The sequence below is a fragment of the Neopsephotus bourkii genome, unplaced genomic scaffold (genome assembly GCF_033783945.1).
Source record: "Neopsephotus bourkii isolate Nb327-2 ecotype Australia unplaced genomic scaffold, CSIRO-AGI_Nbou_v1 NB_479, whole genome shotgun sequence".
NCBI lineage: Eukaryota > Metazoa > Chordata > Aves > Psittaciformes > Psittacidae > Neopsephotus > Neopsephotus bourkii.
The window spans coordinates 2,159,190-2,171,552 of NW_026900980.1; the positions used below are offsets into that span (position 1 = coordinate 2,159,190).

General features: G+C 39.4%; 1 protein-coding gene across 3 annotated transcripts in view; it reads left to right on the top strand.

The window, feature by feature from the left end:
* Positions 1–12,363, top strand: part of CDK6 (cyclin dependent kinase 6) — a 123,988-nt gene that overhangs the window by 54,959 nt on the left and 56,666 nt on the right. For all 3 annotated transcript variants that reach the window (XM_061350105.1, XM_061350103.1, XM_061350104.1), the window contains exon 4: positions 3,357–3,524. In XM_061350105.1, coding sequence (XP_061206089.1) covers positions 3,357–3,524 — 168 coding nt within the window. The remainder of the gene's footprint in view (positions 1–3,356; positions 3,525–12,363) is intronic.

The window sequence follows — 12,363 nt, forward strand, 5'->3', positions numbered from 1 at the left end:
AGTTTTTACCTGTGCCCGGAAGAAGGCTCTGAATTTAGAAACTGAAGACATTGCTTGCAACTTGCAGCTAGCAGAGCAGGATTGCATTTGCTGAGCTTGAGGAAGAAAGTTGAAACAAAATCAGCATCAGTTGTGGGGAAAAAAACATTCTTGATACGTTTGGTAACTGCAGGAATGAGTTTACATACTTGGCAAATGAGTCGGATGCAGAAGTATCACCCAAAAGGGACTCGCCAGGGCCTACTGACTAATCCTTAAGTTCTTTAAATCATTTTCTTATTTAATCTGGTGTTATGCCTACTTGAAATAAAAAAAAATTAGGCCCAAATTCAGTGAAACAATTAACTTGAGATAACCGAGTACTTAAATGTGCTTGACATGTTCTTTGCATGTGAAAGACTGATCCAAAAGCAGTTGGGGTTTCATTTAAGTTATAATAGCACAGAGTGAGCATTTATGACATGTATTAACTCCACTCCACTGATGACTGAAACCTGCAGAGCTGTAGTCCTAGCTCTTCCACATATTTCTGAAATGCAAAGGGAGATTATATAAATATAGGAGGATTCAATACACTTTGTATATTTGTTTTAAAGGTGTAAACCCTAATAAGCTAGTTAGCAAATTACCAGATCTCAATTTTTGCTGGGGAAACAAAGGGAATAAAAGACATCATCTCCAAGGAGTGACGTTCTCAGTTTAACACCATCCTTCAGACGTGATAATAATTAAACACTGTCACAGCTTCCATAGTTCCATGGTTAATACCTCCATTATCAGAGTCTTCAAATAAACACTGACTACTTTATGAGCAGCCCACTGTTACTACCTTTCAGCAGAGCTATATACAGAAATGGCCATAGAATCATAAAATGGTTTGGGTTGGAAAGGACCTTAAGTTCATCTAGTTCCCTACCATGGGCAGGAGTGCCTAACTCTAGATCATATTACCCAAGGCTCTGTGCAGCCTGGCCTTGAACAGTGCCAGGAATGGAGCATTCACAGCTTCAGATACTAGAAGGCTGCTATGAGGTCTCCACGCAGCCTTCTCTTCTCCAGGCTGAACAGCCCCAACTTTCTCAGCCGATCTTCATATGGGAGGTGCTCCAGTCCCCTGATCATCCTCGTGGTCCTCCTCTGGACTTGTTCCAACAGTTCCATGTCCTTTTTATGTTGAGGACACCAGAACTGCACACAATACTCCAGGTGAGGTCTTACGTGAGTAGAGTAGAGGGGCAGGATCACCTCCTTCGACCTGCTGGTCACACTCCTTTTGATGCAGCCCAGGATACGGTTGGCTTTCAGGGCTGCAAGCACACACTGAAGCTGGCTCCTGTTCATTTTCTCATCGACCAATACCCCCAAGTCCTTCTCCCCAGGGCTCCTCTGAATCTCTTCTCTGCCCAAGATGTAGCTGTTCTTGGGATTGCCCCGACCCAGGTGTAGGACCTTGCGCTTGGCTTAATTAAACTTTGTGAGGTTGTCATTGGCCACCTCTCAAGCATGTCATGGTCCCTCTGGATGGCTTTCCTTCCCTCTAGTGTATCAGCTGAATCACACAGCTTCGTGTCATTGGAAGACTTGCTGAGGGCGCACTCAATCCCACTGTCCATGTCACTGACAAAGATGTTGAACAAGACTGGTCCCAACACCGATCCCTGAGAGACACCCCTCATTACTGGTCTACAGCTGGACATTGAGCCATTTACCATAACTCTTTGCATGCAGCCGTCCAGCCAGTTCTTTATCCACCGAGTGGTCCATCCATCAAATTGATGTCTCTCCAATTTAGAGACAAGGATGTCGTGTGGGACAGTGTCGAGCGCTTTTCACAAGTCCAGGTAGATGACGTCAGCTACTCTACCCCGTCCATCAGTTCCGTAGCCCTATCATAGAAGGCCACCAAATTGGTCAGGCAGGATTTCCCCTTAGTGAAGCCATGCTGGCTGTCACCAACCACCTCCTTGTTTTTCATGTGCCTAAATTGTTTTTCATTGTGCCTTTGTTTTTCATGCGCCATGTTTTATTAAAAATCAGATTAGAGCTATGCATTTTAAAATACTTTTGATAGAGATATCAGGAAACATATACATGAAAGCACTAATTTTGTGTTAAATTATATAGTGATGTCTGTGAAGTGCATCCAGCTAAAGCAATATTATCAAGTTGAATATTTTGAGGTACTTTTAAACCCATTTTCAGATATCATTCCTTTTAATAGTGTGCTTTGACATTTTATTGAAACATGTCCAAATCTGTAGAGAAGAACAAAAGCCACCAACTTCAATTTATCCATCTTCCCCTTTCTCATGTTTCATGCCATCCACCTCTCCAAAATCATTTTGGTTGCTAATTACAGGATTGGCAGAAACCCTGCTGCATGGCTTGCAGAAAGGGCATATGTCACTGGCAAACCCAGAGCTGGAGTTTCATGAACTCAATTCAAGTGCATACAGTAAATAACCTTTTTCTTTATCCCTTTTGTTTCTTACTTGCTGCAGCATCTTCATGTAACTGCATGTTTTGCAAATATAATTTTCAAGTTGACAGTATCCTTCTAGTTTGGAATTCAGGGGGATTTCTAGTATTTAGTTTTGATTCTGTTGGTTAATTCTTTTCATGTTACTGAGATTAATGTGAACACATGTGTACAGGTGAAATAATTTCTTCAGCTGTGGAAATGTCATAGAAGATTGCACCGGTATAACAAAACAGAAAAAAAAAAAAGAGAACTGTTACTTAATAACTGTTATTATTACAATGATTTAGTGCTAAACTTTGATCTTAGGTACTTTCTGTCCTATTCAGTACCTTCTATACAAGTTTTGCCAAGTAAACTTTTCCCCTCTGTAGCATTAAGCCCTGACAAATTTGTCATTTAAACAGCTTTTCTAATTGAAATGTATCTTGTGCCTGTGAAGTGAATAATAAAAATTCACTTAGCTCTGGCAGAATAAAACATAAACTTGTGAGATGCAAAGTGGTGTGTGGTTTAAAGTTAAGAGCAAAAAGCTGCTGTGTATTTTTCTTACTTGGACAGCATACTTCTGAAGTTGTCCCAGGATTTACAGACATGCTTTTCTATTTCTTTTAAGTATGTTGACCAGCCTTTATGCTTCTATCAATCAACCTCAAGTAATTCAACTAGAAACATTACATTAACTTGATAAGGACATCTGTTGATGTCAGCTGGTTCTAGCAACATCCTGACCATTTTATATTAATAACTGTTTTTATCTCCTATGCACATATTTAAGTCAATATTTATTAAATTAGTTTTGCGGATTATGACAGGTAGTTTGCTACTTTGAAACCTTGTCTTGATAATTACATATTGAATTCTTCTTTATATTTAGGATATGATGCTTCAGCTGTTTCGGGGGCTGGATTTTCTGCATTCACATCGTGTGGTGCATCGGGACCTGAAACCCCAAAATATCCTTGTAACCAGCAGCGGTCAGATAAAGTTAGCTGACTTTGGCCTTGCACGAATCTACAGTTTTCAGATGGCTCTAACATCAGTGGTAAGTCTCTTGAGGCTTTTATTTTTTGTTTAATGCACCAGTGTGCTTTACTCTTTGTGTTCCCTGCTTTTTATCCCATATTATAATGCTGCTTCTAAAATTACCTCTGCAACTGAAGTTACTTGTGTCTCTAAACACAGTTGTTTTCCAGAGAGCATTGAAGTTCTGGTGATTACTTTGTACAAGTAATCAATTACCAGTTACTGGTTCTAAATTAAATCATGACTAATTACTGAAGGATAGGGATGTGCTAGTTTTCAGAAATGCCGTGAGTCTAGGTTCTGATACTGACATCTTTCACATATTAAACCAAACAGGTAGTGTGAATGTTTCTGAAGTATCCATTTATTTTAAGATAAAAGTCTTGCTGATCCCCGAGTATCATGCCTGAAAAAATGTACAGATATACATGAAAATGCCACACTGTCATGCCTATGATTTTCCACCTCTATGACTATAGGTTTGATGCTTGCTCCCATATGTTACTGGATGATTTCAACTAGTGCTGTACTGGAGGCAGCTGTTTCCCAAGGCAGTTGTTAAAGAGTACCTCCAGTATCACTAGACCCCCTGCCACTGTTGCCCCTCTCCCAGCAGTTCTCCTGGTTGTCCTTGGCTTGTATATGAGCTGACTCCCAGAAGGTCTGGCCCTCTCCTGCCTTAATGCTGGTGCGGAAGCCCTTCCAGCTTCTCGCTTTTTGCCACCGTTTCCACACTTGCTGGCCTTGCCCCCAGAATCAGCTGCTGTTTGCTTGCCACAGCATCTCTGACGTGTACTGAAGAGTAGCTGTGCTGCATGTGTGTTAGGCGTCATTTGATTTTGATCTCTCAAGAACTTTTTCATTTCCATTTCCTATTTTGAGTATCATAACTACTGTTGCAGTATCACTTACGGTAAAGACAGAAAAGGGAGAACTGCTGGGAAAAGAAACTGAAAGGAGCCCACTTTGTGTTTTACATTGTCTCTTAGAAACCAGGCTGGCTTACAGTATAAAATCATAGAATGGTTTGGGTTGGAAAGGACCTTAAGATGATCTAGTTCCAACCCCCCCACCATGAGCAGGACCACCTCACCCTAGACCTTGGCTCTGTCCAACCTGGCCTTCCATTATTATTATTAGTTACTGTAAGAGTCTTCCCATCATTGTGTGACATAACTGTGACAGCCTGGGTTCTGTCTTCAATGTGAATGAAAGCAGGAAGCAACAGCAAATGATAATCATAATCTTGCTAAACACAGGAACGTATCGTTGTCACATAAAACATACGCAGACTTGTGTTTTGGGGCTGTTTTTTTCATTGCCTGTAGGATGTAGCCTGATTCAAAGCTGAAAGGTTTTTTTTGCTGAGGTCAGTCAGGATTGATCATTTTGTAACTCAAAACAGAGCTTTGAAGAAAGTGAGAGAAAAGTTGTTCCTGAATTGCTGCACTCTGTAACAGCTTCAGTGAGTGTTTCTCCTGATCCATAAAATTCTTTAAGCTAAATCTGCAGTGTTGTATATTTTCCAGTGGGACACTTTTTCAGAAGTTCTGCATAAAATGAAAGAATATCTAAGAACTGAGAAGGAGTTTGTCCCGGATCATGTAGCCTGCATAGGAAGGAAGGTCAAAAGACCCAGAAATAGAGTACATCTGCTGCGGCAAAAACATACCAAAACCTGCTTGTAAGGGAACATTGCCAGAATTGCTGTGCAATTGCTCAAGGATCTAATACTTGCATGATAGAAATCATGCTTCAAAACCTACTAGTTAGTACCCTTGATGCTGCTGTGAGCAAGTTGTTCAGACTAAGGGATTGTCCACATGCAAGTTTGGACCATGTTCATACAAGCAGGCAACTGTCATTTCAGCTATGCTAAAGAGTATTAAAATAATTGAATTATTCTATGAGCAATGACAAATAAATTATATGGGCATAGGCATGAATAATGGCTTTCACACACCTAGAGCTTAGTTTGTCATTATTTTATTTAAAAAAAAAAAAAGAAGCTATGACCATGGCTTTTTTTGAGTTAAAAATCTATTGGTTTTAAAGCACTTAGTCTTTAACACCTCCAAAATCAACTTTTTTCTCAGAACACTGAAACCTATAGGCAAGTGTTGCTTACAATGTGATAACATGGTGTGGTTTTAAATGTCAGTCTTCACTGCTCCTACAGGCTGAGTGCTGGTTAGAAACTTTTACTAAATGTATAAATGTGTTTTAGCTGACACAGGGCACCAGTTTTCTTTTTCTGAATGTAACTTTTACCTTTGGCTAGCTGCTTTGGTGTGCAATTTTTTCTTCTTTCTCCCCTCCATTAAACTCAATACAGGATATCAAACTTAAAAAAACCCCAAACTTCAGTTTCTTAAACATATTCTCAATTTTGCTGTCCCCAAAATAGTCTAAACTGCAGTTCTTTGCCAGGCAGTGTGCAAGCTTTCATTGACTTCAGCAGGAGCAGTTGAAGTGTATGCAGAAAAAAATGTTTCATTATAAAAGACAGCATATATCTCCATATGTATCAATTAATAAAAGTCCTAGCTTGCAAGGATTTGCTTCTGAGTTACACTGAAAAGCGATAGTGCAGACAGTCCAGTGATAAAAGGCACATTGCACGCGCTATCATTGTGATCAGTACAAGGGCTCTGCAGCATTTCCTTCAGAAGAGAAGCTTACTGCAAGATAAACTACAAGAATCATCTTTTGAAGTATCAGATCATTCCCAAGATGCACCCTCATTCACTGCTCACAAAGAAACCCTTCAGATGGGACAAAAAGAGCTTGCCATGAAAATAATGCAGTAAAAACTGATTCAACCCAAGTTCTCCGGGCACTGCAAATGGTAACTTCAAAGCAGTCTCTCTCTGATAGCCATTTATTTCCACAGTGCTAAAGAATCCTTCTGGCAGATCAATCATCCCGGAATATTGCTGTCATTTAAAGAAACCTCTTGATATTTCTGTCAGTGAATGAATGAAAGAGTCAAACTAATGTTACGTGGGCTTGGGGGGGGCAGGGTGGAGATCGCTACTCCCAGCCATGGTGAGACTGAGAACTGATACAGGTCTGAAATAACAGCACTAGAAAGAAGGAGGTCAGGCAGGGGTGTCTCAGATGCTGGGTAATGGGGCACGCTTTTGGTTTTGTACAAAGTTAGGCTCTTTTTCAAGTGTTGGTCTTGGCCCTTGGGGAAATTTTGAATAGGCTTTGTGATAACAGAGCAGCTCCATAGGACAGAGGAGGTGGATTGATGCGACTGTAATTTTAGAGTTTGAGAGCAAAAGCTAATGAACTGTCACATTTCTTCCTGATGCAGAAAAATGGGCACTCAGTTCTAACTTTCTGTGAGTAAAGGAGCAAGTGGCTGCCTGGAAAATCTGAAGTTTGATTGTGAAAAAGCAAGAGCAATAGAAAGAAAAAGCAATAGAAAAATCAATTTTTGCTACCTTCTAACTGCCTTAAAGAAAGGAAATGGAGCTGAATCATGGCACAAGAAAGTGCTAAATGAGATACATGCACGCAGTTGCGATCACAGCGTCTAGGTGGAGCTGAGGCTGCCCAGCTTTTAAACCTGACCTGCATCAGGATCTGAGTGAAACTGTTAAGTGTTTGTCACACACTCATAATACTTTCTTTGAAAACATGTGTGCTTTACCTTAGATGGCAGTGCTGCTGATGGTTTTTTTCCCATGAAATGCAAGCAAACATGTTTTATGTCTTCCTTCGTTAAAAAAAATCACTTGTTTTCATATGGTCTGAAGGGAAAACACCATTTTCTTTGCTGATGCTTTACATTGTTGAATACTAGCCTCAGCTAAATTGATGATTAAAAAGACACAAAATAATCCTGCAGTTGCCATCAGTGAATAATTTTAGATTACACTAGCATTTTATTTGAGTATTTCTTCAGGATAAAATCTTTCTATCCATTCCTGCCAGACACTTCAGCACAAATGGTTTACATGTCACATCATGCAGGAACTTGGATTTCATTTTGCTGGTATAGTAGCAAGGGAGCAGAAAATAATTTTCACTAACTGGGTTTGCTTTGTAAAAATAAACATATAAATCATTTACAGCAACAAAAACAGCAGCAACAAAAAAAGAAATATCCTATTCCAAAAAGGAACGAGCACTTTCCTGTTTTCTGTCCACTGTTGCATTGTAATTTCCTAATAAATGCCACCGGTTAGTAGATAATGTGAATGTAAACTCTCATCTGAGCTAATACGATACTTGAGAGCACAGTCAACTTTCTTTTTTTGGGGGCTTGATTTAGGGGTTTTACCCCACATTTTTATGGCTACCTCTTGCCATATATTTATCCATATAAATGGATATATTCATATAAATATATCCATATAAATATATCTATATATATATTTATATATCCATATAAATGGATATATCCATATAAATGGATAAATCCATTTATTTATTCGTATGTAATCCACCCTCCAGAGTCCATTCCTATGTTGGGTATGTTCCAGCAGACCTGCAGTCTGTTGTGGCACACCTTTAACCTGAGATGCATTGGATATCCCAAAATGGACCTGATTCAGTAATCTATTTAAAGCTTGCAGTTAATATCAAACATAGGAGTAGACCTATGGAAATTAATGAAGCACATGCCTCTGGTGAATCAAAGTCAAAATCTGGGCTGCGTTAAAGAGCGCCCTAATGGAATTAGAACAGTGACACTAGAATTTATTTCATACATAATTTGATTAGAGCATACGTCTTCCTCCCTCTGACAGCTGGAAGTGACATTGGTTTGGTATTCACTGAGTCCTCGCTCTTGCGAGGAAGCCCATCACCTTAGATCTGAGACCCAATCTCCAGTTCCTTCTTCATGGTGCATTGCTCCAGTCCATCCAAATGTTCCTGAAAAGGAAAACGAGTCACAGACAGACATCCAGAAGATCAAAATACGTGTTGGTGAGCTTGTCAGTGCTGCTGCTGAAATGCTGTGGCTATTTAGGAATGCAGTATGATTAAACTGGTTGGCTTATTTAAGCGAAATCTGTCTTGCCTACTAACAGAGTTCTGCATAAAAAGTCCATGTATCTGGCTTTGTGAAATGAGTGAATTTCTCTGATGTTTTAACATCTGGATAGCTGTAGGAATCTTTATTGTTTCCTTGCAAACACTCTATAGGAAAGCTATTTCCATCACGTAAGTCATTTATCTACGGAGCCATCTTAAGAACAAAAATCATTATTAGCACATTGACAGTAAAGTCTGCAGTTGACTAAAAACATTTCAATGTATATTTATGTTGACTTCACTCATCATATGTTCACTAAGAGGGCTCAGATTTTTATGAAAATAACAACGAAAAACCAGATTGTTCAATGTCACAGTATCATAGGGCAATACAGAAATACACATGGAGAAAGTTAGGAAACTAGAAGTTTCTTTTATTCATCTGCATTATGATCATATACGACCATTTTCAAAACAGACAATTTTTGTTGCCAACTTAAGAAACTTTAAAGTTTGTAAGACTTGTCTGGAAGAGCAGTACTAGCTGCTCTTGTAGACAGAGGATTTATGGCAAGGTTGTTATTTTTAGGAATACATCCTAGAGATAATATTCTAAGGGTGCCATTTCACAGTCAGCGTAAGTAGATGTAACATTCCTCCTGCTGCTGAAATGATGGCCCTACTTTTGACCACACACATCACTTCCCTTGCATTGGCATTGGTGGTCGCGCCCTTGCAGTTTGACTGAAAATGAGCCCCATTAAAAGTAGTTATTCATTTCCAGGTGAATTAGTAGATGCAGATCACTGCGCAGCTACATGAGTTAAAAGGACTGATGCACAAGGGAGGATAAGCAGAAAGGTGGGGTCATCCACTCCACAGACACCACTGTCTTAGATTCGTTAGAGTCAGTTATGAAACCACATCCAAAGTCTTCAGCTAAGGACTTGAATAACTAAACTAACACAAAGGCGGAAATGTTTTTCAAAACCTTGCAGCTGATGCTGACTTACTCTGTTTGAAGATGTTAGATGAGCCAGTTGCTGGTTCCTTTAAGTCTTATCTACTTATCCGACTTTAACAAAACTTCTAAGAGTATCTGTATCAATGTTTGAAGTATTTCTTACCACCTTACTGCCAAGGACTGGGTTCAGGGCTCTGTGCTGTTCCTCTGCAGCTGATGCCACAACTCACCCTCGAGACCTGTGAGGAATGCAGGGAATGCAACCCTCTGCTCTGATTCAGGCCCAGGTTTATCATGAACCATAAAAAGTCTATCTTTTAATCTTTAAAAGAAAGTAAATTATTTCACAGTAAACAAACAAATTGGCTCCTCATAAGAATATTTTTTGTGCCAGAAAACTCCTTTTCAGAGCTGCAAACATTACAGTATGTATCCTGTGATGACAGAGTTTGTCTGCAGTGAGCTGATCATGCTTTGTAGCCCTGCACCTGCACCAGTGCAACCTTGCAGAATAAATTTATCTTGTGCTGGTGGAAGAGTGGTTAAAAGGTACAATTTTTAGCACAGATCGTATCAGAACAAAGGAAGTTTTCTGCTGGGCTGGACCAAAGTTTGCTTGTGTGCACTATCAAAGGATAACATCCAACAGGATGCTTAGGAAGGGGAGTAAGAACCAGCTTTCAGCAATCAGAAATGTAGTGATTTCTAGTGCTGGAGATTGTATCTGGATCACTGTGAGTCATTCCCTTTTCACCTCCAGGTAAAATTTGGTACTATTTTGCAGCAGTACAGTTCCATTGGTGCAAGAGAATGTACACTCTGCAAATAGACCTTCAGATGTTGATGTGAAGATAAAATGAAATGTTTTTTTTCCTCTTCTCTTTATTTTCCTTCTCTTTCACTTAGGAAGATACAGTAGATACTGTTAGTTGTACAGTACTGGCTTACAGTTTTCATACAAATATCTGGTGAACGTGCATTAGGATGCAGAAGAACTGAATTTATAAAGAACAAGCTGTGCTTAATCTACTAAAAAAATGGTGGGGGATGTTAAGAAAGAAGGAAAGGTAGAAAATTCCTAATGTGTATTTTTTCTATACTATACTATACTACACTATAAATGAGTATCCTATACTTCTATCTTCTGTTTTCAGATATAAAAATATGTAGTGCATTTCCCCCACCCAGTGATTTACATCTTTTTTGTACTATTTTTCTGTTGATTTAAGCTGGTCTGTTTTTACATCTACTCCCAGAGATAATTGAGTGGGCTGGATTGTAAAAACAATTTGATTGTTTGACAAGGTCTCTCCCTGTGTATTTACAAAACCGTTCCCACATAATTTCAGACCATCCTGAAACACTAAAATACAGCCTGAGGTTATGCTCTTATCAGAGCACACAAAATAAGCAGGCATGGGCCTGTATGGTACTTGAATGTGAGGCAGTAAAAGGAAGAGGAGCAGAGAAAACAGCATACTCCCCCTGGAGCTCATGCTATTCCAGAGTGAAGGCAGGTGCCGGTGCATTGCTGATGGAAATGCTCTTAGGGCTTAATATATCACAGTATCACAGTATCACATATATAATAAGAATGAGTTGTTGATATGTTTTTGCAGTGGCAGGGAAGTATCCATAAATTGTCTCTGCACACTGGCCAAAGTTCTGCTGCAGAAGGTATTTCTAACTGAAAATTCCCTTGTTACAGGTACAGTCGAGGAAATGTCTCTTAGCCTAACAATATTTAGTACTTGTTCAGTGCTGCTGGCCTGGAATTCTAGAGCTCAAAAGCAGAAGAGACAAGAAATCATCCAGTCCTTTCATGAATCAGGCAGGATTGTTCTCTGTTATGTCACTTCTAATGTTTTGCCCATGTTAACTTTAAATGTGCCAAGAAATAGGGATTCCATTCCCATGGGAGCCTGTTCCAAAACCTCTATATAATCACTCTCAGAAGGTTTTCTTGATGTCCAGCCTTCAATTTCCCATTCTTAATTTAACTCCGTTATAATCTTTGTTATTATATGCTGAATGGTAGCAGATGGCCAAGGCCTTGTAGCTGGCTCCCTGCATTAGAGAAATCAGTTCCATATTGCTGTATACATTTGTTTCTGCAAAACATGAAAAGATAATTCATTTGGTAAACAGTGAAAGTAGAGATTATCCAGATTTCAGTAAATTATAGGGTACCAATAAATTAAACTAGCTTGCTCTAGACTTCCCATCTTCTAGAATTAAATAGATAAATCCAGAGGAAAATACATTATGCTCAAAGAACTGTTGAGCTACAAGGCGAATTCCTCAATTTTGGGGAACTTACAAATAGCTGGTAACAAGCTGCAGAGATCACAGGCAGGCTCTGAGTCACTGCTTAGATGTGTGAAAAGAGTAAATGGAAATCTAGATTTTTCTATTTAGGATATTTTATTAGAAATAGGAAAACAGTGATGCCACAGCTAGTTGATCATCTACAATACTGTGAGCTATTCAGTTTCCCTGTGGTTGAGAGATGATTTGGGGCAGGAACAGACGTGGGGAAGTTCAGATTTCTGTCTAATGATTGGGGAAGGGGGGACAATATTTTCTGTGAAGCAAGAAGAACCTGACTTAATTTAGTAAAATGAATCATGAGAGTAGATACAATTGATACCTAAAAACACTAGGAAGGAGCCAGAGAGGAAAAACAGGAGTTAGAAAAACAGTGGTGGCATGAGAGCTAGGTGGCTTAAACTTGCTTTAATAACTTGAGACAGGATGTTAAGAGTACAACCTGTAATTCTGAAGCAGCCTACAGTAGGACCAGTGCAGGCAAGAAATACAACTGAGAGAGCTTGATGAATTTCTGTGATGCAGTGGGAAATCTTGATGACTTGAGGAAGCCTGTTTCCAGTTCCATATCTCT